This window comes from Symphodus melops (assembly GCF_947650265.1).
Source record: "Symphodus melops genome assembly, chromosome: 20".
In the NCBI taxonomy this organism is placed as follows: Eukaryota; Metazoa; Chordata; class Actinopteri; order Labriformes; family Labridae; genus Symphodus; species Symphodus melops.
Window position 1 is genome coordinate 6,614,788 of NC_136710.1, and position 26,059 is coordinate 6,640,846.

A 26,059-nucleotide genomic window follows, 5' to 3' on the forward strand; every position below is an offset into this window, starting at 1 on the left:
CCCCAGTGATATAAAGTGCAAGAAAGTCCAAGTCATTTAGAAGACCAGTGTCCATTTCTCTGAAGTTTAAAACCAAACCAAAAGTCAAGTTAAAGTAAATGACTTAAGATAAATTACATGGTGTTTGTTATTTCACATACATGATGTAACTTGCATACATACATTTGTTGCTTCTAACTCACCAGTCTGTGGCTAGTTGCCCCATGTTAAACCTGTTCTTCCAGTTTGACCGCTTGTACCCTCAAATGGTCATCCAGTATATATGCCAGTGTAAAAAAAAAATTCTGTCAATTAGGGATGAGGATGTGTTGGAACTGACTTTCTCTCTCTTCCTCCCCATCCACCCATCCATCATCAAGGGCATCATAAGAACCGCCATAGGCCCTTCTTATCTTTGCAGAATAATCAGCATTCCCTCTGACCCCCTTGTTTAGCCGTCCCCTTTTTTCTTTGGGCTGACACGGATTGGTAATGATTTTTCCCCAGGCTGCCTCTTTCAATACCCCAAACACACGCACATATACACACACACAAACGCACACACACACCACCACCGTTTCCTCTTTGTTGTGGGCGGTGAGCTCAGGGAGCGCTCTGTCTCCTCTATCACATATGGTAAACAAACAAACAATTACAGCTCATATAACCATTTACATAACAGTTTTTGAGGATTACTATACTTCCAGTTTGTTGTCTCGTCCTTTTTTGAAGCATCTGGTTCACGAGTGGTTGCAGGGGAAAAAAAGTAGACTCCTTAAATGCCAAGTTGGGACTTTTTAAATTCTGAAAAAAATACTGTAATTTGAAGCATACGCATGCGAACAAAGACAACTATGTTCTCCGCAACTGCACCAACTTCCCAATCAGCACTGTTCAAGACGCTGCCTCATTTCCTCATGATTTTCTGTACTAATAATTTTGATGAATGGCAGGAGTTGCTGCTCCAAATGTGAGAAACCATCTTTGGTGGTTTCCCCTCACTCTAGAAAACACACACACTTGCCTGGGTTAAGTCAAGCTTTTAATATCAGTGCTAACGCAACAACTCCCTCTGCAGTACACCGAAAATGCCTTAATCTTTGCACCACATCACTGTCATTATAATGATTTCTTAGGTAATGTTGAAAAAGGCATTGTATCTGATAACTAGTCCTTATCATTTAAATGTGAGAAACAGTCCTCGGGTGCTGCTGCACTGGTAAAGATTGATACAGGTTTCTTTGTCAGAGTTCTTGCACTTGATGAAACTAGTAGTAAAATATATTTCTGCACGATTGGCTGTACGACACAGGTTTCAATAACTTGTTCATGTACATTTTATGGTTTGCTTTCATTCCTTATTCGGCCTGCAAGCTACTTTACTGAAGTGAAATATAGCATTCTTTACTCCCTCCATCATAAACAGTGCATGCATCCAACCTCTTTGCAATAAGGCAGCCTATTTAAACATCCATGGCTCTGCCAAAAGCTGCCTCTGCCAAACCGCTTGTAAACTCTTTGCAAACTTTTTGCAACACTGCTTACATGTATGCTCTAAAAGCATACTTCAAGCAAGCTCCCTCTCCCGAAGCTTCACTGATACTGCATTTTGGAGTAGTTAGGAATGCAAGTCTTTTCAACAATCTCATGCTGCTGCTAGGAATCCATTTTTGGTTTTTTATTTCACTTTAATGCAGAGCTATTACTTGTCCTTTTGGTGCTACTGTGCAAATCACAAAAGACTATCCTTTCATTTCGTGCCATTTCTATATGCATTCTCTAAACCAGGTCATTAAATACATCCGCTGCACGGTCACATGCAACTTGCTAATTCAGATTCACAGAGTACTTTGACTTTTATCTGTGGTAAAGTGAGTAAAAAATGGAAGCGGTATAAACAATATTGCAACACAGGATTCATATCCTGTTCTGCTGGGTGCAGGTCATGGGTTGTCTGTTTGAATGAGACTCACTCTTGCCTTTACAGAGCATCAATATTTTGCCGCCTTCAGAATACGAATGGATTGACATTTAAAAAGGCTTTTTTGCTTTGATCAATGCTGGCTGTTTTGTTGCGTTTCAGCTTTGATGGCGGTCTTTTTTAGCAATAGTCCTTCCGGAAAACAGTCCATTCTGTGTTTCTGTGTTTAAAGTGCTTTAAAACGGGCCAGCCATTCACAAACTGTTCAAACATGGTCACACAGATTGTTGTGCAACCATCCATCAGAAACACTTTTACCTTTGATCAGTCTTCCTATTGCTGGATCTTTGCAAACAAAGTGATGATGTAATGACAAAAATGAGTCCTGGAATAAATGCATGTATCTATATTTATACCATAACACTTTCTAAAGAGTAAATCCATTTTAATATGCCTTTGCCCCAATTTGATCTTCAGTTAAATAAGACACGGTTTTCCTTGTTGCCGGGAAGTTGAGAATGTAATACCTCATCTTTATGGTGCCCCAGAAAGGGCATTCTTAGCTGCTTCATCCTGGACTTCATTGCTGTCGCAGGTATAATGTACAACCTGGGTATAATGTCATCTTAGGTTTTGGACCTTTCGTTCTTTTGGAAAGGATGGATGATTTGGCATGTTATTACCTCGGCTGAGAAAGATCATGTCTTAGCTCCACAAAAGGCAAAGACAAAATACAGCAATTACCCTGGAGAATTGAAATGTCAAGGCAGGTTTAGCATTTCCAGCTACAGAAAATTGGATTTCGGACATACTTCCAAACTTTGACGAAGTAAGAAAGTAAAGTCTCAATAAAAGTCAGAGCTCACCTGTTTGAGCATTTTTTGAACCCAACTTTCAAGTTTCTAATCGCCAAGGGTTGATGCAAGCAAACATTTTGTCTAAGTTTACTGCAGGCTCAATCATTTAATCAATGCCAGTTAACTTGGCATGCTTCTTGATGACCTGACACTTTAATGACCTAAGCTGTTGGTGTAAATTTAAGGATACTTTTAATTGGTAATCAAACCTTTAGATGCGGTGGGTAAAAGAGGGTAAAAAAGCAGATTAATTAATTTCTTAAGACTTTTTAATAGGACACTTCCTTGCTGTATTAATAAGTCAGCTATAATTACTTTAAGAGTTGTAGCAAGTTATTCAATTAAAATTTGCAATGGATCAGCAACTATGTGTCTGAGAAAAAGATACCTGGCAAGAGCAAATTTATCATTCTCATATATGGAGTCTCAATATCTGCAAAAGTTGAGTTGTGATGGTAGAAAAAGTTTTGAGAAATTTAAAAAGCTTATATTGTTTGTAAGAAACTGTCAATAGATTATTTAAGAACAAAGAACATGGAAAAGGGTGAAGATTATCATAACATATGCTACCGATCTGTCAAAAGGTTTGTCCTCCTTCCCCTCTGCTGCTGAGAGATTTGAAACCAAGTCAAAACCTCTTTTGCTTACATGCAGCTGTCACCACCTGCCAAAGAATTCAGAAAAGCAGTTTCGGTGAAGTCAAAACAGCTCTTGACCTTGTCTGAGGCATCTAACCTCTCTCCAGGTCTCCCATGTTCTGCTTCTTGCACCATGGGAGGCACCTGTCTCCCTGACTTCCTCAAATACACTCAGGACATCCCCCACTGCTGTTCACTTACCCTTAAAGGAACATTAAATGTAGTCCAGAAACAGGAAGCTGGGAGAGGTCTATGCATTCGGCATGTGCTAAAGCACTAACGGAAGATGCGACAAAGCATTTTCAAGGAGGAAAATTTGGAGGGTAGAGGGGAATGTCTCTGGTATGGGAAATGTCAGCTGTCGGACATGGACTTTGATGAAAGGCATTATGAGAGGGCTTGATGACTGAAAAAGGACATCATTCCAAAACATGTTGTCTCATTTGAAGTCATTTCTCAATTCTGGAGTCACATCTTGCTATCAGAATTCTCTGAAGAGAATAATTGTCTATTCATGTCACATGCTTAATTCATTTCACTTTGACAGATATTGTGGTCTTCATAGAACAAGAAGATGTTCCCAAGAGGCTGCCCCTCTGCCGTGATAAAAGACAGAGCCTTTTACATCCTCCTCTGTCTCTCCACAATGACTGCACAACCCCAGTGTCTGTCGTTGGGGTGAACTTTGAGTAAAGACAGGTTGCTAAGGTTGGAGACTCATGCCGAGCTCTTAATTCCCACACCCTCCTCCTTCCTCGAGTCTCTTTTTCCTTTGCATCATCCACCTGGCACCGGCACAACTTAGAGCAGGGCCCATGATCTAACTCCAGCTACACACTCCACAAATCACACAACAACAAATGGGTGAAGGGGCTTTTCATGCCCGGGGTGTACTACGCTTAGCCTCTGTGGTAAACTTTCACATGCGTAATGTGTTCTGGCAATGTCACACTCATGTCCTATGTCTTGTTATGTGACAGGGTGACAACTGAGCTGTTTACTGATTGTAGGACAACACTGGTCTTTATTGTGTGTTTGACACAGCTTGTACAGTCTCACTGATACAAAAGAAGCTACAGGAAAACTTTGGGGTGGCGGGTTAATTTATAGTATCTACTGAACATGTCTGAGAAACCATTGGACTACTTTCCATTGAACATCTCATTGTCTGTATTGGGTTTGTCTATTGTCAATCAAAGCCTTTGGGAACAGACACTATAGTCAAGTGATACATTGACAGTAGTGGTACTTATCTTCCCAACAATTTCAGATATCCTTGTATATCTACACTCTAAGAATTAATGATAAGCAGCCAGATAGCTTAGCTTAGCATACACATCTGAATGGGGGGAAGTAGTTAGCTTGACTCTGTCCAAAGGTTTATTTCAAAAACAGTTCAACATAACACATTAAATCCACAACTCTCCTTTTTGCATTTAAATGTTTGTTTACATCAAACAAATATATAAAGTGTCAACTAGTGAGTTGTAACGGTACTGGAAGCTCGAAACTGCTAGCTGTTTCCTTCTGGTGCTGTGTTAGTACCAGAAGCTATAGTTGTCATTTCACTTTGGATAAAGACTGGAAACAGGGGGATGCACGCCTAGCTTTGACTAAAAAGGGAAAAAAACAAACATGTTACCTTTGTAAGAACCAAGTGAACTGACATGAGTTAAATTTAGATACAGAGATAAATATACATCTTATCTTTCCATAAAGATGAATAACCTTTGACTGTTTTTTTAAAGCATTAGTTATAGCCCAGTTATTTTAGCATGTTAGTTAACTTAAAAAGGGAATACTTTAGTCGAGTTGTATGACATGCATTTTGTCACAGTCAAAATCATGGACGCACACAGTCAGACATTCAGCAGTGAGGTAAACCTTGGCGAAACCAACCTGGGGCCACTTAATACCCTGGTCCAAGCCTGTTCCTATACCCTTAAAGGCCCATTCAATTAAAAGTTATGTGGAAACCATTGTTGCAGGATTATTGTAGTGTGGCTGTAAATTGTGTGTAAGGCTCATTATCAAAGGGGCCTCCCTGGCAGAGCTTTGGCACAGGGGAGCCTGACAAGCCGGGGTCTCACCATCTGTAACTGCTGCATGGAGGGGGAAAAACGTGTTCTTCCACTGTGTACATGCATTAGAGAACTCTTTTGTTTTGGGCTAAGGCCAAAGCTGAACAAAGTTTCCCAAGCTTTATTAGGCATGGTAAAACCTTTGACTATGGTGGAGGAAGGGAGAGGAGGAACTACCAGTTCTGGAGCAGAACGAGGCATATCGTGAGAATTTAAGACTGGATTCCCACAGGGGAGGTAAATCAGGTATATATATATTTGATGAAGTAGACGTTTTAAAAAATATATTATCTATGATGTGATCCTTGTAATGACACGAATTTCAGTAGTATCCCAGTGGTGACGAGAGCTTATCAGATCTACTTTGTTGTCCCCAGGTGATTTCATTCGTTGACAGTAGAAAAATAAGACATTTTATCATTAAGAATAGCTGCTTCGAAGAGACCTTTTTTATTAATAGTTTTTTTGTGGCTACGCTTATAAATGGTGCAGCTTTCATAACAGATTCTGGCTGGAGCACGAAGAACATGTCGTTACCTCTCATGATTGCTAATGCTGGCTGCAGGTGAAAAGGGCAATCAGAGTCTTCTCAAGTGCCACCAGGAGAGTTCACTGAAACTTTTCAAACTCACTAAGAGAACCCTTATGCCTTTATATGTAATTGTCTTCCTGTCTGCTGTGATAATTAGCTGATCAGAACTGTGAGCATGCCAGCCCAAAGATGTTTCCCTGTGTTTTCTTGAGGGTAGATACCACTGCAGTTACAAGCTTATTGAATTGAAAGGTTGACAACCTGCATTAAATGACATGATTAGGCACTAAAATGAAAATAAGATACATCTGTCATTCCAAGATGTTCCAATAGAGAGACGTCTGCTTATATTTAGCGGTGATTCTCCCCCAGCGTTGTCCTAAATCAGCCTCAATCAATGCAGCCGGGCACATCGGTTTGATTTGTTGCACTCCCAGTAATCATGCTGAAGTTATTAAGGTGTCGGTTTCTCCTTCGGGTTAGAAAAAAAGCACGCTAATGTAACAATTTTCTCTTGAAATTGTCACAGCAGGATTCCAAAACAGAGAAAGAAAACCCAAACGGTATTTGAAGCGCATTTGTACAAACAATGGATGACCTCTCTCTCTCTTCATTGCAGCTTTACTTATAAATGAGTAGTTCAATATTCTAGGAAATATACTTTTCTTCTTTCAAGTGGAGAGTTGGATGAACATACTATATTCCACATACTATAGAGAATATGACCATAGCAAGAAACATGATGTTGGCATGGAAACATCTGGCCTCTCTACCTTTAGCGTCTCTAAAGCTCACAAATACACTGAAGAGGTATCTTGTTTGCTAAAATCCACATGAAAACCTAAATATACAACTAAGAAATACAGTGTTACAGGGTCTATTCCATGTGTGGTTTGAATCAAGCACAGGACTGGCAGATTTGGCCATGACAACATGGATTTACAGAAGGAACCGACATTGACTTATTATTGCAGATGGAATTCTCTCCACAAGTAGCAAAATAGGTTTTTATTTCAAAATAATAATGGCTGATCCTCCGATGCCATAGACCTTCAAGTTAAACTACATTTTAATCTACATCACCTGGTTTTAATAATGCACATCTGTAAGTGTTCAGTGTTTACGTAAATCACAGTAAATCAACTGTGTTAGCACGCACAAAGTGATCCACCAAAATTACCACTGAGGGCCTCTGTTCAGGCACTTTCTCTGTAGTGATGATAAAGTGGAGCTTGTGGAAAAATCAGGCTGCCAGGAAAGGTGTTATACGTACAACCTCGCAGGCCGCTAATCAAGCAGCACATGACAGCTCGTGAGTTACAGTGCATGACAAGAAGACGGTTGATGCAGCAGCCCATCGTTTCAGAGGCTGGTCAATTTCAAAGAGAATTGTCATGGATGGCTCGGTGCAGAATTTGGACCAGAACATCTTCCCCAGCAGGCTTTGAATAAATGAACCTCTCTTTGGGAGTACAGTAACGCATTGCTTGTGCCTTTTATCTGCTGCCCACAAGTGCAAGGCAGTGACAAGTTCTCATGGAACATTATGCAGCTTTAAACAGTGTAACACAGCAATTGTAATGCGACCCGGATGCTGCCATTGAGCGACAAATTGACTTCTGCAGACCTACAATCAGTGCCGTTTGCAGAAATGAAGCCCATTTCTTTACTGTAAGAGTGTCCAACAGAAGGACGATGCTTTCTTTTCTCTCTCCGTCCTACAAGCTACATAAACACTTTGATTTTTATCTCAGAGACAAACAATGTTGTTCATCCTTTTTTATGGCCCTACTTTAATGAAACCCAATTACACCAGTCAACATGAACCATAATCCAAATGTATTTCCTCACTCTAAAGACTAGAAAACAGTCATTGTTTATAATGGCATCCCTTGATATGTCCCTTTTATGAAAAATGCACAAAGCAAATGGCCTTTCATTACTTTGAATGAAAAATGCGTGCGTGGCTGTAAATAATGAAACATGCATAGGCTTCTGTGTAATCCCATTTTCATTAGCGTTTTGAAATTCAAACTGCAGGAAACTCTAAAGAGATGCCAGTTATGATACTTGTCACTTTATTTGGTCAGAAAACCAAATCTGATCCACCCAAAAAGCTTCTTTCTCAGGCTCCAGAACTTTCCCCAATGGCATCATCTGTGGCCTAGTTCTGTCTTCTAATGAAGCAAGCAAAAGCTTTGTAGTTTGATTAAACGGCGACATTGTGGAAGGTGACAGCAACATACATGTTCAATGATCTGTAGACATGAAAGTCTTATGTGGATTAAAAGTAATGAAAGAGATCATTAAAAATGCACTTTATGGGGAAAGACAGTTTGCTTTCGCTTTTCTTCATTTTCTGTTTGAGTGGCGGCTTGTTATGCCACGAAGGTAATCCGTAACAGAATGCTTTCTTGCATGCTTATGGAAACACAAGCTCTAAATAAGAATAGATTTTATCACAGCCCCATCCAGGGACTCAATAGCTGCATTGTATGCTGAAGGATTTCTTCTCTGGCCTGAACTGGAACAAACGGGTGGCCTGAAAATAGCATCCAGGTTCTGCTCCTAAGCCATTTAACCAAAAGATACCCCACAACACTGCGTCTTTCGCTCACTGTTTATCTAATAACAATCTCGACTCCTTGCTTTTTGGCTATGCTTATTAGTTTGTTTGCCATTCACTGGTACAGCCTACCTCCACAAATCTCTTTTGTAAATACCTCTCAGACGGAGCTCACGGTATTTGGTTTGGTGTGCAATTTCCGTGCTGCCGAGGCTAAGCGAGCAGGACTAATTGAATCTTGCATGTCTTCTTATGATTTATGGTGGAACAGAATAGATGCAGAGGCTTGATCTCCTTTAATCTCTCTCATTACGGCAGATGTAAGAGGAGATGATTGTCCAGCTTAATTGAAAACGTCTGCAAATGTCTTATAAAGTCATTGGTTCTGCGCCGGCTCTCATGTGCAAACAGCCGATTATGTTGTACGCCTGCCAGCTGGACCCTGTGCAGACAAGGTGCTCCCCACCCCGAACTTAAAGATCAGATTTAATTCATGAGCTCATTAAAATTCTTACATTTTTCCACCGTTGCTGTAGTTGTTTTATAGTATAACACAATCGTAAAGCACAACCACAAGAGCGGAGATCAAATAATGTGAAAAAACACTTTTCTCCCCAGCCCTGATGTGCACCTACACCTCATAATACAAAGTGACTGTTCTCTCTCTCCCAATTACACCGTACACGTTGGCGCTTCAGCTAACCTTCTTCTGAAGTAGCTACAGTCTAAGAATCATTTGAGGAGGCAAGTCGCCCTCTGAATTACCATGCAGCAGTGTTTCCAGGACTTCTGAGCCACTTTCATCGTTCACCTTGTCCTCCCTATACTCGCTCTATGCCCTGTCTAAACTTCCTGTTTTACTGGAAATGTTTTAGCATGGAAGCTTTACTGTATATTTGTTTACATTTGACTATTTACCCTTCAAAAAAACTGCAAAGCTTCATGGGTAAGAACCATGTGTTGAAGTCATGCAATTGTTACCTTCAAGAAAAAAACGTTTGCTTTTGTGAGGTTTGATACCACACTCGTATTTGTGCTGTAAACAAACAGCTACAGCCAACAGCCAGACTGCTAAACTTAGTATAAAACATAATTGTCAATGTCAGTGAAATTCACATAATTATGATTTAAATGTTCTATCAATTAACAACATTAGAAAGAAATGTAACTTAATTCCATTATTTTTATTGATACATTGATGTCTGAACTAGTCATTGGCTAGGTGAGAAGGTGTTCTATGAGCCCTTATACAGATTATTACAGCACTTTCACTTACATCTTCAAGTAGCTTTCTGCTTTCAGAGTTGATTCCAAGTCATCCAAGTTTCAGGCTCAAAGCTAAGTAGTTGGCCGGAGGACGGCATGCTGGTATTTGTAGCTTTGTCGCTCAAGCTCTTCAGGATCGAATCCATAATCAGAAGAAGGTGTATTGATGAGGAGCAGCTTAGCCTTGGCCCTGCAACCACCTGAATCTACAGGTCAGGATTATAACTGGTCCCAAGAGTATGAGCCCCCCTCCTCCTCCTCCTTTGACCTTTGACTTGGTCAGTTTGAGTGACACACAGGGGGGAAACATGATGCAAAGGTACTTTGCCTGAACGCTTTCAAAACACCCTTTGTTGTTGTTTCTGTGGACTTCAAGGAATCGGGGGGAGAAAAAAAATCTCCTGCAGTTATTTCTCATGTGGCATTTTGTTACCGTGTCTGGCATTTCATTAATTAGAGGACAAAGTGCTCCTGCCCTCCAGGTGTCAAACATGATTTGCACATTTTTACACTTACTAATGCCATCACTTTGCTGTTAAACAGTCTTATTATCCACCAAATATTTCAGTTAATACAATTATACTAATTTTGTTCCTCATATTACAGCCAACATTTACCCTAAGTTTAAAAGCCATGAAAGCAGGGAATGCAATGGTTTACATGTATGATCTTTGCCATTGCTTTAAAGTGCGAGAAGCTGGAAACTTCTCTAAGCTTTGTTAATAAATTAAAATCCTTTATCATAAGGCTTCCCTGATTTTAATACAGCCATACCGCTTTTCCACCACGTACTGCAGTCCAAAAAGAACAAGACGTACAAAGCTCATTGTTGCCGGCTATGACTCAGCTCCAGAGGAAGGTCCTGAAAGGAACTTTGATTGCTTTTAAAGGGGAATTAATGCCTCACAGAAGTAAGTGAAGGTGCAGTGGTGTGCATCTATTCTGTGTGTTTCTCAGAAGGAAATATTGACTGCCTTTAGAAAAACAGGAGCCAAGGGAATTCAAGTTTTTTTTACTTGCCGATCCATTCCCACTTTGCCGTCTGCGGCTGCATTCTTTGTGCTCCTGTTGTACGTTTCTGTTCCAACAACTCATCCTTGGCACGTCTTTAGCTGCAAGATAACTATATCTTGCGGGTTAGGGTTAGGGTTAGCTGCTCTGTCTATAAAAATGTTCTTCGAGAGTGTTTCATTTTGTTGTAGTTGTTTTGCGGATGTTTTTGGGAAATTGGACAAGAGGCATGCACATCTCAGAGAGCTTCACACTGGTTTGGGAAAATAAACTCTGAGCTGGCGGACTCTTTGGGCCTGACAACTTGATGATGACTGTTTATTTTGTTTCCACTCAGGACAAATGAAGGGCCAAAAGACACTTCCAGCATTCTCACAGTGCTCATCTTCACTGTCTTCATGCCACGGAGAATACATGAAACTCAGTAGTACGCCCTTTATTAGTCTTCTACAAGGGATTTTCTGATGTGATGGGGCATATGATGTCTGATGTACTGTATATGTAAGATGTGCGTGCAGATATACACAGGGGTTTAACCTGACAGAAACGGAACCATCTGTGTATGTTATATAGCTTTGCAGGAGGCTGACAGTTAGTTGTTTTGATATCCAGATGCTTCTCTTGGTAACTGCACACCCACCTGCCCTTCTGGAGCAGCCACCTTCCATATCAGTCTGTCAGCACCCACGGGTCTTGAAAAAGTCCTCTTGCATTCTCATGATGGACTTTATTCTTTTGGATACAACCATAGCTGATTTGACATTCAGCTCTGTGATATTATGATTCACTAGAGTACTAAATGGGAAATTGTGATTGTACTTTTCGCAGGCTGTGCCTAGCAGAGGCTTAAATTGTCACTTGTCTTTAGTGCGTGCAGTTTTTTAGAGCTCAGTAGTGCGTTTTCTTTCGTTCTTGTTATAATGACCTCAGTCTAATATGAAATGATAAAAGGTCCTAAAGCTGTCCTTTTATATCTAATGTAGCTGGAGAGTAACAGCCAAAACATCTGCTCTGACTGAGGGGTTTTCTGTGAACAGTGAATTCAACAACTTGATGCAACACACTAAAAAAAAAAAAAAACCTCCACTCCAGACTCTCGACTTTCCATTTTGCTCTTAAATCTTTCATCCCTCTATTCCACTCAGAAATCTCCCTCCCAGCTTCTCTTCCTCTCCCCCTCCTCATCGCAGCCTCTCTATCAAACATTTTCCTCCGCTGCTGACAAGATAGGGTATCTATGACATAAGAGCCTGTGCCCGTCATGCTCGCGTGCTCACACTGTTGCAGGAATAATCCAACGTAGGTCATGCAGCGCTCAAGTAAACAGCCTCAGACCACACACGCCGGCTGATAAGTTGAAAGATAGTGAAAGTGAAGCCCTGTGAGCTTTTGGGATAAACGCAGCAGACTAAAGGAGGAAAATAAAGATATTACAGTCCACAGCTTAGATTGCAGATCAAAGGAGAGGGAAGCCACAGTGAAATTGCAGGTTAGCTGACCAATGTGAAACAATATCAGTATACACTTATTATTTAGGATTAGAGATGAGTTCACCAACTAAAAAAATCACATTTTTTTCACTTATTATTTTATTTAGTGTATGGTCTGGAGTTTGTTTGTGGCTGATTAAAGATGGATGACAAAGCTGAGGCTGAAATCAAAGAGTAACTCATTCTCTTCTTCCTTTTATGTTTACACTTACTGCTCTAAAGTAAAAAGTCAGGTTAGATTTTTGAATTTCAGAATGCATTATACTGTTGCTTCAGAGGATGCTCTTTTTTTATTTGAGAAACCTGCATGCACAATTGTATGGCGGACATTGTTTATTTTAGAGTAAAAATGCATTTCACACAAAGCCAAAACAATTTAATAAGCTTTATTCAATCCTGTTAGAATTGTTGCAAACTGAATGTGACCTTATCACAGGTGAGCTCTGCCCTCTTCTTAGCAGAAAAAGAAAACAAGACAACAGCACACAGACAGAAATAGATCAACTAAAATAACACAATGGTTCTAAATCTGGCAGCTGATTTGGGGGAATGGGTTGACAAGTTTTTTTTTTAAATATTTGTCACTTTTCCACCTAATGGACCCCTTTTGAAAATGCAAAATCAGGTACCTCCCTGATAATTTCAGATTTTCAAGGGACATTAAAAAATGTTGCAGAGAAAAATTCCAACAAATCAGAGCATGGAAATTTGACGAACTGTCAGTGGTAAGGTTATAAGTTCAGCATTATATGTGCAAAATATATTCAATGTAAATAAGTTTATATCATCCACAAAACTATGGACTGTTCATCTAACTAGTGAGTACATTATTATCCAACAGCTGATTTCAGACATCCCACATTAGCATCAGTGTCATTAAGAAAGTCATCTATACGTTTAATTATAGAGACGTTGTAATAATTAACAAAATCTGAATCAGGCCAGATGGAAACCAGTCTGTACGGAAAAATAGTAGTGAAGAAATCCCAAACCTATTAGCATTTTGTTGTTGTTTTAATTGAAGATTGTTTACATTTGGCACTTCTGTGAATGGACGGACGAAATATAACCATAGGATACTGTAGTAATAACATGAGAAAATCATTGCAACCCAGACATGAATAACGTATAATAATTTAAGCATGGATGGTGTTGTATGACTGTGTGAATTTGCCCAGTATAAAGGAAAGGAAATGCATTATTGCAACATTTGTTTCCTTGGGTAAGCAGTCTATACTAGTGGACAGCCATCCAAAGGGTAGGCAGTGAAGTTTATTCAAATATCTGATGAGTGTAAAAACGTTTTTGATTTAAGCACAGTTGACTTTTCTCTGGTGACTTCATCCCAGTTGATGAGCGGTGATGAGTGTCCTTGGACAGTTTGAAGCTCTGCGTCTCTAAATCCATCTGCACATACACCACAGATACATACGCACTGTGCACACACAGGCTCACACATCCCTGGCGGAGATAAGGTCAGCCAGCAGTCATGTCGTCCGTTTGTGGCAGGTATTGGGTTTCACATGATTTGAATGTGACATCCAATAGCCACAGAAGTCTTAAACACAGATAGAGTATTCCATTTGAACTTGAACAAGAGAGGGATCATTTGATGCTAATCATGCACTGTATGTCCCATTTGCCTTCTGGCATCCGGGTTGACAATTTCTTCCAGGGACCAGAAATGCTCCTGCAACTATTTCAGCAACTTAAGCACTCCAGTGAATGTACAGGCAAAGGCGCGCAAAAACATACACACCTACACACACACATGCACACACACAGGTCAACATCAGACTGACACAATCAGTATGCTCAGTATATTATTCACCAAAAAAATCCCACCATGGTACACCCTTATAGTAAGACTCTAAAGCATCTATTGACTTAAGGCCTCAACCTTCATACCTTAACTTTAATCATGAACCCTAACCCATAACACACATGACATTTTCCAGAAGAATAAGTCATGATCCTACCGGCGAAATGTCCAATTAGTTTATCTTGTAGGAATGCAAATGATTGCAAACTACATATATATTTGCTTGCCTCTGCATCTCAGTATTTTGAGGTTTAATTAGGGATATTGATTGACTACCAGAGTACTTAGCTTGACTCTGTAAATGACTGCTGCTGATCAATGTTTCCTCGGTTAAGCAGAGGTTGTGTTTCTCTGTCCGCATATGCTGAGTGGATTAATGAACTCTTGACCTTGCTACCCGCCCATTTTCTGTGTTTAATATGGTAGTTTGTGCAAACCCGATTCCACTCCTGATGAGACCTGTAGTCCTTCAAGTTTTGGCTGCCTGTGTTTTTTTTTGGGTTTTTTTCTCAGACTCTCTGTGAACATGATTCCAACCATAGCAGTGATTTTACAACACAGGTGGGAGACGATACGGTTCAATGCTATGTGGCTTTTCTCTTTGCTTTACATGGCCACAATGTCATGACAACTAAAATCCTTTTTTTTAATCATGTGGACACCTAAGCCCCTAAGCATGCAGGGAGAACAAGCTAATATTTAACTCAGTTAACACTCAAACAAACCATTGATTTCCATTTTGGATAGCACTTCAGCCAAACCAAGCTGGGCTTATCCTAGTGTTTTCTCTTTTTCATTTGCAAGACATGAAATTGTTTAATTTGTCAAATTTCTTGCTAAGTTACCCAAAAGTCACACTCCTTTTGTATGCAAGTGTAGGTTTTGTTACTTGGAGTATCCTCAGTGAAGCTTTCAGATAGAGCCGTCAGGGTTGGCCGCCTCTGCCAGTTTAACTCGCAGCATAAATTGATGGGAATCGGCCAATCGATCGGCTTATTACCGACCTCCCCCTCATCAGGGATTGTGTTGTGCTTCCATAACAACCGCAGTCAGTCCTGCGGGGAGGATAATTGCAGCGTGCAGCGCACAGGGTGGGTCTCAAGTATCCCAGCACTCAGCCTGTTGCCAGAGGAAAACACATTGATCTCTGAAGGTGATGAAAAGACTCTCTCAAAGGGCTCGCTTCCTCCTCAGAAGCGTTCCAGCCTAGACACTGAACCAGAGCAAAAACGTAGATGATCCGTGCACGCCTTCCAACCGTAGTAATTTTCATGTCATTCTGTCTGTCGATGTGTGTCTAAGGAAAATCTAGAGAAGGACAGCTTGTTCTATGACTTTCAGGAGAAAACTGTCTTCCTCTAAGTCTTCGCTGTTAAAGCCACTGCAAGCTAAAACTACTGGATCAATAGAGGTATTCTAAAGTACATAAGCAGGTACATCGTCCACATTAAGTCCAAGCCTTGGCAAGTCTATGTTATTCTGCTGGCCCGGGTAGAGAGACAAAATGCAGTTTTAAAACCAGTTTCAATCTGCTTGACGCAGTGTTAATGGAGCCTGCAGTCGCAGACAAATTCCTTCCACCCTAATTGATTGACTTGTGGTTTAATGAACTGATAACTGGCATCTGGACAAACAGGACCCAATAGACACACAGACACACAAACACACACACACAGGCACCAGATTGCGGTATTCATCAGGGATGGGTGGAGAAATGAATTTATTTTAAGAAGATAACATCCACTGGTCGATACTTAGAGTACACACATAGAGGTGCTCACAGACTTTTTTTTTTTTAATCGCCTGATGTCTCAGCATCCTAATGGATGCTGCTTGGTATAATTACTTTCAGATTCCTGTTGTGTGGTGTCGTGTGACATGCTGACATTAACAAGTGTCCTGTTGGTACTGTAAATGAGTTTCAACTTTAACATAATGATGGACCCTTGAGTATATCAGAACTCTATTTTCATCATGCCTCGTAATTGAAAACTGCAGAACAGAGTTTCGTTAGTGTGTGGAGCAGGCGTCACTGTTCATTACCCCTCATCTCATGACTGTTGGTTAGATTTTATTCAACCCCTAATCAGTGGGACGTCTTACTTTACAACTGTTACATAAATCAAACTGTAAAATTCCAGCGAACTAATCATGCTCTCTTGAGTAGCAATCTAAACACATGTCGATATACATTTAGCATTACATTTATTGCAAAGCTGTTCTGAAAGTAAGACGTTGAACTTGCCGGAGCCATGTTACACTTTTAAAGAAAAGTGTTTGTTCACAATTAAACGTACTGCACAGGATATAATGTGGTGGCAGAACAAGTGAACCTTAACAGTACGATGAGTAAATTTAGAACCAAGACATAGTGGTCGCTTTTATGGGCAGGAGATTAGAAATAATTGCAAATAATTATTTAGGAAATGGCTGTAATCATCATATTTAACAGGAAATGGTTGCATTGGAGTTACGTGCAGTTGGAAATAAAGATAATGAAGATATATGCCACAAAATGAGAGAATAATGGGAATTAACCTTTAGAACATTGTTTTTCCTGGTCAAGATGGGATTCAAATGTGGATCTTGGGACAATTTAAATGACCTCCTGAGTTTAATGCAGGATTTGGTGTATATATTGTTTAGCCAAAATCATTCTGGAGTTGGCAATAAATCACTGTACACAAAGATCTCGTTATTTAGCACTTAGTAATAGCTTAGCAATCTTTAAATAAGGTAGCAAACTTTAGAGTTGGGTCCTGTTGTGAAATCCACATCGTATCTGTGGCCTTTTGGCCTAAAGAACCCCCACTGCTAAACAAGGTTGATAATAGGGTTGCCCTTTTGAAATGTCTTAACTTCTCATGCTAACCATGCGGCAGTCTGCTCCTCGTATCTGGTTGCAGGAATGTGAAACCTGCCTCTTTTTTCCAAAAGTTGAACTTTCATTGACACAGTGTAAAAGTGGCTTAAAGTGAATCGCAAAACTGCATAGTATGTTTTAGATTTGGGGAAAAAAATGACACTCAAGGTAAAGTTTGTGTTTAGGTTCAATGTCGACACTTCTGTATTAGATTTTAGGTTTCTTAAATGAGCTACGCGTGCTATATAAGCAAGGGTCAAGTTGAAGAGCAATATGGAAATTTAACAACCAGCATTTGAGGTTCCGGAGACTTCCATGGGAATGAATGATTGTTATTTGAGAGGGAACTCTTGCTGCTTCTGCTTTGTGTCTCCTCAACCCTGTTAATTTGAAGTGGTTTGAGGAAGTTCAGGGATTAGCAAAAGTAGTTATGAAAGGTCAGCCTGAGTACAATGTCTTCTTTTCCAGAGAAATGTCGAAGGGTTACAAGTTCAAAAGGAATTTTCTGTTTTTCTCAAAAATACTTGTGACCAAAGGCCTCAAGAGGAACTCCAAGCTGCTGTAGACACAGTCCACATATTTATCTTGATTTACCATTATCTGTTGACTGTGTTAGACTTTGAGTGTTTGTGCCGGAGACAAACGGATGCAGTAAGCTTTGCGACCTAATTAGTAGACCCGGGCAGTGGAATTTTCAATAACTCTATATGTACTAAATGAGCCTTTTCAGGAACATACATCTACTTAATGCCTACTTTCCCACTTATGATGCTATACCTGAAGTGATTGAAGGCCAGCCCAAACAGGCTTCTTCCTTGTCCATCTTTCTCCAGACTCTCCTTTTTGTTTTTCTCTTCTCTTTTTTCATATGTGGGTATGCTGGGTGATGAGAGTGGGCACTGAGTTTAGTGGTTCCTGGGTGTTGGAGGAAGTTGTTCAGCCTTATGACGAAACACTAGTGTCCACTTGAATAAACGCAGTGACGTATTGGGTCTTGCTGCACATCCATGGCCATGTGGTAGGTTAGGTGACGGACCAGCAAGGAATCATTGCAAGGAGGGGTTTACATACTGAGCGTCAACCTTCTTCCAAACGGCTCAATTTTTTTTTTGTTTTATTTTAAGTATCCAGCAAATCCATCAAAACCAAACCAAGTACCATATGGTGGAAATAAGGTTGTTTGTTAGTATCAAGTGAGGGGAATAAAAGTAAAATCTGATACAACTTTTGGGGAATCTTTAACAAAAACAATTGGATTTCCACAACCACTGGATGTCAGCATTGTGAGATTTAAATATTAGCATGTAAAAGTAATCCTAACGCTTGTCAGTCAGGTTTTAAAATAAATTCGTCAGTGTCTTGAGGAGAATCAAATTGTAAACTTGGCATTTCATGAGAAGCATCGTTTCTCTACTTAATTCTGTTGAAGAAGTGCACATATTGGAAAGCTGTTGTCTGCCAAGGCCCTCTGTATTGGCTGTTTGGTTTTGCAATTTATAATTTGACAACAATAAACATCCCCCTCAAGATAAAGAAAGCAGTGACATTCACAGATGACGATGATTGTAAAATCGTGGTTCATTTCCATTCTTTCCATTGGACAGTGGACCCACTGTTCCATGAATTAGCATTTCATGTATTGATTTATTCATTGTCATGCATAGCAGGAAGGATCTTGGATCAAAATCACTGTCCTCTGTGCCAAATGTTTCCACAAAAATGTACTTGCAGAGTAACAAATGATTGTACGGCAGAAAGCCAGCTTTTGTGGAGCTTTAGTTCCGATGACCTGGATACCAAAGTGTTGCCAGGTTTAATAAATTCATCCATCCATGTTGTGGGATTAAATCGACTATAATAAAGTCTGTTTTGACTTAATCTACCTAAATCTTTTGAATACTTGAAGAGCCATTGATCATCAGATTTTCCTGAGTATCATTCTGAGAATAGGATAGGTGCTTTATTGTCACTGATTTTGGAACCAGCGAAACTTTAAACTTTGAAACTAATGTCAGTCAACCAAACTATATGGGCCAACGTCTGATTGTGAGCCACCTTGGAAAGGCCCAATAAACTGTTTATGTTGCACAGCTCATGAATCAATCTGATATTGACAGACACTGATGAAATTAAACACACAGAGGCTGTTTGAAATCACTAAAATGACCAGAAAATTCCAGCAAATCCTTGTTAAACCGTTGATCATTTCAAACAGGAAAGGGAAAGAACTGTGTATTTATACATTGGTGTACAAAAGATTAATGGTTAATGGCAGCAGAATATTTAAAGAAACAAATCATACAAAGGCAATTTTGTCCGTCTACCCTGGGTGTAATTCAACCAAACACCAGCAAAACAACTTCTCAAAAACATTGGCATTTGCAATATAGTGCCATCATGAAATTGCTCCCAAATATTCATGCTGGACATTACTGGTTTATGACTCATAGAGTACATAAAAAGTAAGGTCACGATGTAAAGCTTTTTGTGTATCCATGCAAAAGGCTGGTTATGTATAATAAAGTTTGACAGAAGGTAAACTATCTTTTATTAAACTTGGAAAACATAATTTAACAAGAAGGCGCTTTCTTTCACATCCAAGATGTGTGATTTGAAGTTGGTTTTGAGGGATTAAAACACTGACAATGTAGGCCTGAAAACAAACATCAATATATTGGAATTATCACTGTATTTCAGCTGATATTTGATTTTATTTGCACACAGAGAACAGGGCTGGTGTCTTTCTGAGAAATAAAACAAAAGTGAAGTTTCACTTTTTAATTGATTAACAATTGAACATGGGTAATAAATCTCTCTCTCAGACACTGTCCACATTTATTCCCTCATCTAGAAGGTACAGTCGGGTTTCCTTTAAGTCTAAAGCCAATTCTCCTCAAACCTGGTTTACTTTGGAGGTTGGAGCTGGTACCCAGTTTGCTATTTTTGGCACAACTTTTATTCTGAGGAATAGCTGTATTACTTTGTAAGAGAGGCATTGAGTGCTCTGATTATGTATATCAAGCTCTGAAACAATGCTGGTATTGTGAATGAGTCAGGCCACGGCTGGTTCACTGATTGGTTTGGTGGAAAAAGAGAAATAAAGCAGAGGTGCAGTTCTGTTTGCTGTTCAGGGCCCATCAATATTTTATAGCTGATGGGTAGATAATACAACGTAGTCCCAAATGTAAAGCAGAAAAGAAAGAGGTTTATTAAGTCAAGAAATACGTAACTTTGAAAAAGCAGAATGATGAACAGCATGAGCAGAAGTGTTTACAAAGATAAAATAATAAACACAGCTTAAAAACAGAAGGTTTCCAAATGCTGCCAATTATTTTGATTTAGTTTCCTTAAAATGGCATTAAAATGATGACTACCATCAGTAGTGGACAATATCTTAATGTGGGATTGTAAAAAAAACAATCAGATTTTGTTTAGCAATTTGTGAAAATATAAAAAAATAAATAAATGTTGACCCATCAAAGTGTTGTTAAAAAGCTTTCATGTTGCTTCAGCTGCTAGCTTGGTGCCATTAACATCACAAACTATAACCGTCATATTATCATGTACAAAGACCGATGAATTTGTGTGTGCAATATGAAAAACTTTTGCAACTGGAAATCAAAATTCCAATTTCTGTTTGTGAAATGTGTTTCGATGTTTCACAATATTGGCTCCAGAAAGCCTGATGGTGAGGACCAAACTGCTAAACTTGAGGCTTCAAAAGGCAGTTGCAAACCAATAGAAAAAAAAAACTATTGTGAGGGTGGAAATATGTTCTTATTTACATCAAATGCTAATCATAGCCTAATCAGAATTTTGTTATGCAGATATTAGGAATGTTCCGGGCGGGTTCAAAGTTAATCGGAGTAATTTGGATTCATCCATTGGAGGACCATGAGCCATCCATAACTAAAAATAAAGCCAAACAGCACATCTATGCCTGTTCTCTCTCTCTCTCTCTCTCTCTCTGAATAGTACAGCATTTATTTTGTAGTTTCTTTCTAAAATACAAAATAAATAAGTTGACAAAACAAATAACACCAGACCCCAAACCCTATTTTGATACGTCTGACCAAACACTTGAATGAACATCAAGTTTACTTGGATTTGTTTCACTCTTAGACTCAAAAGCTGTTGAAAGGGTGGAAAAGATTTCAACGGATTGTTCATAGTTGTTGACCCTCATCATTAGTTCCTTGCCACAATTTTTTTCTAAAGCTGCTGTTTCACAACGGTTCTTGGGCTGCTGTGAGAAAATAGAAGGCCAAAAAAGTTTTTCAGCAAGACTGATGTTTGCCTTGACAAGCAACATAAGATCTCTCAGCACTTTAGGACTGACTGAGCCTCATATTAATTTCATTCAGACAAGAGTTCTTAAAATAAATGATCACAATTCTTGGTCCTAATTCATTTCAACGCATCTGCTCTGAAAACCGGTTTGAGTTCCGATTGACTTTGTTAAGTTATTCTTTCAATTGTGTCTCATTAAGTGAAATGTAAGAATGTTTTTGTTGGCACACTTTCCAAAGAGTTTGTAACGTTATCGTAGAAGTTGGGTTGTAACAGAATCTCTTTTCACACTCTATAATCAGAATGATAAATATTGTGATGAATATTGTGAATCATGATGATATCTGAAAATAACGTAAGGGATATTTTGTCTGCACCACCAACTCCCATGTGATTGTACTTTCTTAGTAGCTGTCAAAAATCTACCACCAAAATCAGGAGGACGTCGTATCACCCCACAAAATATTCCTCTCGGAGTTGTCAAGTGTCATTTCAAAGTGAGCTATAGCATCGAGTCTGCCAAGTGCAGTAAACTCCACTTCTGTTTCCTTTAGAACCTCAAAAACCAACCTATGGAGAAAGCAGGGTTGATGTGAACCATAGTAAAGGGAAAGTCAAACTCCACCTGTGGTTACATACTTTAAACTGTGCCTGGACCCTTCGCTGCCAGCGCCTGACATTATCCTGGAAAATGTCCAAAAGTAGTAGAGTTGGAGGCTGAAGTGGAGCCAAAGAGTGGGATCAAATCGAGGACTAAGAATCATTCAAAGAGTAGTGCAACATAATCCTGCATTTTGCACCATACTTACACATCTGGAGTGTCCCAAATCAGCCAAACACTGTGTAAAAGGCATTGGTCTTCTGTTTCAGTTTTACCCATACCGATAGAGGAATATAAGAAGCACTTTTCACATTGAGTATGCAACACTGCGGTAACAACGCTCTGCCATCACTACACCTGAATACTTTCACACTGAATGCACAACGCTAATTTCTGTCCCAGTTTGTACATTTTACATTACATTTACAAGATTTCAGAGGCACAAGAAGCACAACATGAAAACGAACAGCAGGGCTGACACACATACTCAGTCATGCATGCATTGACATATACAGTGATGCTGTTCTGCCTCTTTTATGTCTCGGTGATATGCCTCAGGATTGGAATTTCCTCTACCACTATTAGGATTCTCTGACAACATTGACAGCAGGGGTGGAGCAGGGACATACAGTACCACAAGTCCCAACTTGAACTGTCCATGTAAAAGAGGCTAAGGAAGAGGAAAAAGTTTGACAAAAAAGTTAGTTAAATTATAAATTGGGAGTCTTTTTGGACATGCTTGGGGTTGAAAGTCAGATCAGGTTATTTAGATTAGTTGACTTATTTTCTCTATTTTGCATTTTAAAGGCCTGTTTTTCAGCAGCTGAATAAAAGCTCAGTCTCAGAAAGTCATTGTTGCAAGAACCTTTTGACACCAAAGCAATTAATGTCAACCGTTCAAAAACTTTCTCTATAAAGAGCCTCTAATATGAAGACAGAATGCTCTTCTTTGGCAGTATCGGGGTCAAAAGAGTTTTCAAAGGGATTTACATAATAACTCTTCACTGCATTGTTACTGCCTGAAATTGAATCTGGATATTTTCTGTGATGCAGAACCAGACAGGGATGATTGTTCCTCTTGGTTACAGTAGCTTTCAATCTTTTCTATCCTGACAGGTCTTCTAATGTTGAGTGGAAAGAGCAATTTTCCTTCTTCGATATTATTTATTCCTGCAAGTTGACAAGCCCACCTCTGATGTGGAGCTTTCCCATGAACTACTGTGTAACCAGAAGATCTTCAACTTTTAATTTACAGTTTATTGAAGAAAAGGGAGAAAGTTTTTTCAGGAACGGAACAAACGAAAGAATCTGTGGCAGAGGAGGTCATATTGGGAGCAATGCTACCAATTTTCAAATTGAGTACCACCTGCGTACAACACGACCCAGTCACGTCTTCAACATGTAAAACCTGGCGAAGCGTGTAATTGTTTTTGCTCCTCCAGCTGAGCTTTTGCAGACTGATAGTGTTGACAGGAACAGGCAAACAGGAAACATTGCGTAGATAAACAAATTATACAGCAGGGCATCCGTGCTGAAAGGAAAGAATGGGGAAAACGAACAGGGATGTCGGCATAAAGCAAACTTTTGTGGCAAGACAGTGTTACCCCTTTCCTCTTTAGCTTATGTATAGATACTTAAAGCCATTTCTAGTAAAGACAACATCTAGCTGTGTCTCTTCCTCATCCGGCTGCAGCCAAGTTTGACTGTGGGAATACTCGAAGAATATGGAACTTTTACAAACTAATTACTGACTTAAGTATATTATGTTCTTCTTTTTTGAAGGACCTCCAGGAAAGCGAGGAAGAAGAGGTCGCGATGGAGAACCTGGTATGTACATTTGTCTGAGTTTTGTGTGTGTTTCTGTGTGTGGCCAGAGATCACAGGCGTCTCAATCCAGAAACATTCAAGGAATAATTCAGTAGGACATCAGCAAATCATACTGCACTTACAATCACATAAAAAGTATACTGTATATCTTTAGAGGACAAAATAGGTTATAGATATGTAATTTGTGGTCTGGCGGTTTCAGTGTTTGCTTGGATTGTTTCAGCTTCAGTGCTATAGAAACATGAGATTTTCAAAGTAGAAAGAGACGGTGCAGTTTGAGAAGGTCAAAATAATGGCCCAAGATTTCTGGAGCTGAAAACCTCCTTTTCTTAATCCTGAGACACTTAAAACCCTCTCTTTTGGATCACCTTTTACTCATCTTTACATCATCTTTGTTAGCCTTCAGAACTTCAGAAAAGAAACTGTCAAAACCATTCACGATCTTCCCTCCTCCCGTCACACACATACACACCCTCTTGAGCTGACTCAACAAAGCTGGCAAGGCAATTGAGGTCTCGGGTCTCTAGGAAAAGGACGTGTGCAGCGACACTCCACCAAACGAACAGTGTCACCACAAATTAAATTTGCAGTGAGAACATGCACTTGGCAGGAAGCTCTGCTCACCTGATAGTGAAAGTGCTAATGGTCTCTGGAGCGCAGCGTCTTTCACGAGATCCTAGCGTAGCAGAGCACAGCCAGTGCCCTGGAACAAAAGAAGTACCCTCGTAAAAAGAAAATAGACAGGGCAGAGCAAGGTCCCAGATTTAAGTCAGGTGAGTAATAAGGGAGCAGTTTGGTTTCCCATCCTGAGAAAACAACAGTTTATGAGTGTCGGAACATTTTTTGCTGGCTTTGCCACCAAATCCAGACACTACATTTTAAAGTCAAACATATCAGATGAGCTAAGATCTTTGAGCATCAAAGACTCTATTTCTTCTTCCTTTTGTTGTGATTTTTTCAAATTCATTTACAATCCTGACATGGCCATGTTTCACTGCTCAGTCAACTCTGGCTTTCTGTGTTCCTCTTTTATGCTTTGCAAAAATGTAAGTTCCCCTAGTGTATAGATTGTAGGCGTTATACAAATGAGAAATCAAACGACAGACAACAGTTCAATGTTCTGGTTGGCTGCAGGACTGAAATACCGCCAGCTTTCGTTGATGCAGTGCATAACTTTCCAGTGAACATCCCATGTACCAGCGTACTTTAAATGGCACCATTGTGCTAAGACAGTTTTGTTTTCCTCCTCCTACTCAGCCGGAGCTAATGTGAATGGCTTCCTCTTGACAAAGCAATTGGAAATAAGCAATCATAACCAGTCGCAACGTCTGGACTGGAATGGAAGAGTGGTCTATTAAGAGACGACAATAGGGAACAATTGGGATGACAGGCTTTACCATCTGTGTTATAACTCAAACTGTAGTGTACAAAACAAGGCTTTAGTATGTTGCCACATTGGACACTTTGAGCTCTGTTTGTGTACTTGACTAAATCCCTCACCTGCGAAAGAGGCTGTTTTTATTAATGTCATGAACGATCACGCTAAGCAGTATACACAGCCTTTCATCCGATGTTTACTGGTTATCAGCAGGTTCCACAAAATCTCTTGAAATGGCTTTACAAAGGCAATGCTTGGAAAGTCATTGAAGAACGAGTGTAATTAAAAATGTTGTGCTCAAAAAGGAATACTGTATAATTACATGCAGTTTTAGCTGAGATGTTTCTGCTACATTTACTTTTTTGCCAGCCAAAATAAGGCAAATCAGTATTCTGTTTGAAACTCACGGACACATTCAACCTAACAAATATGATTGCACCATGGTGCCTTAAGGGAGACTGGAGTCGCACTCACTTCTACTGGATAAAAACTATTTAGGAGACACTTTTCATAGAACTTAAAAAACTTAGACCTTGACAGGCCCAGCAGGGCTGTGTACATTCTGCACTGTAAGCCTTCTGCCAATCCAATTTCCCTCTTTTAAGTTCCCAGCACTGGTAGATGTTGAAGGGACACATATTTAATTCATGATGTGCTCAAACCAAAAGTAACTAAACCCCAGCAACTTTCCAACAAATTCGTGGTGAGGTGTTTTGCAGTTTACTCATCCTCAAAGGTGAGGGGAAGCTTCTGCCCACACTGGGCTGCATCTGACAGGGGGAACAAACAGGGAAAGGACATGGTGATATTTACCCCTGCATTAAAATGAATGGGACACTTCATCAGGATCTCATGTTTATTCACTGGGAACATATGGAAAGGAAAGTTTGGGATGAAGCTTAGGGATGAAAAAAATTTAATAACAGTCAAAGAGACA

The 26,059-nt window shown here is 39.7% G+C and overlaps 1 protein-coding gene across 1 annotated transcript in view; it reads left to right on the forward strand.

The window, feature by feature from the left end:
• The window catches only part of col25a1 (collagen type XXV alpha 1 chain), a 136,857-nt gene that overhangs the window by 48,584 nt on the left and 62,214 nt on the right, over positions 1 to 26,059 (forward strand). The window contains exon 3 of the mRNA XM_079371372.1: positions 23,700 to 23,744. Within this exon, the coding sequence (XP_079227498.1) occupies positions 23,700 to 23,744 (45 nt within the window). The remainder of the gene's footprint in view (positions 1 to 23,699; positions 23,745 to 26,059) is intronic.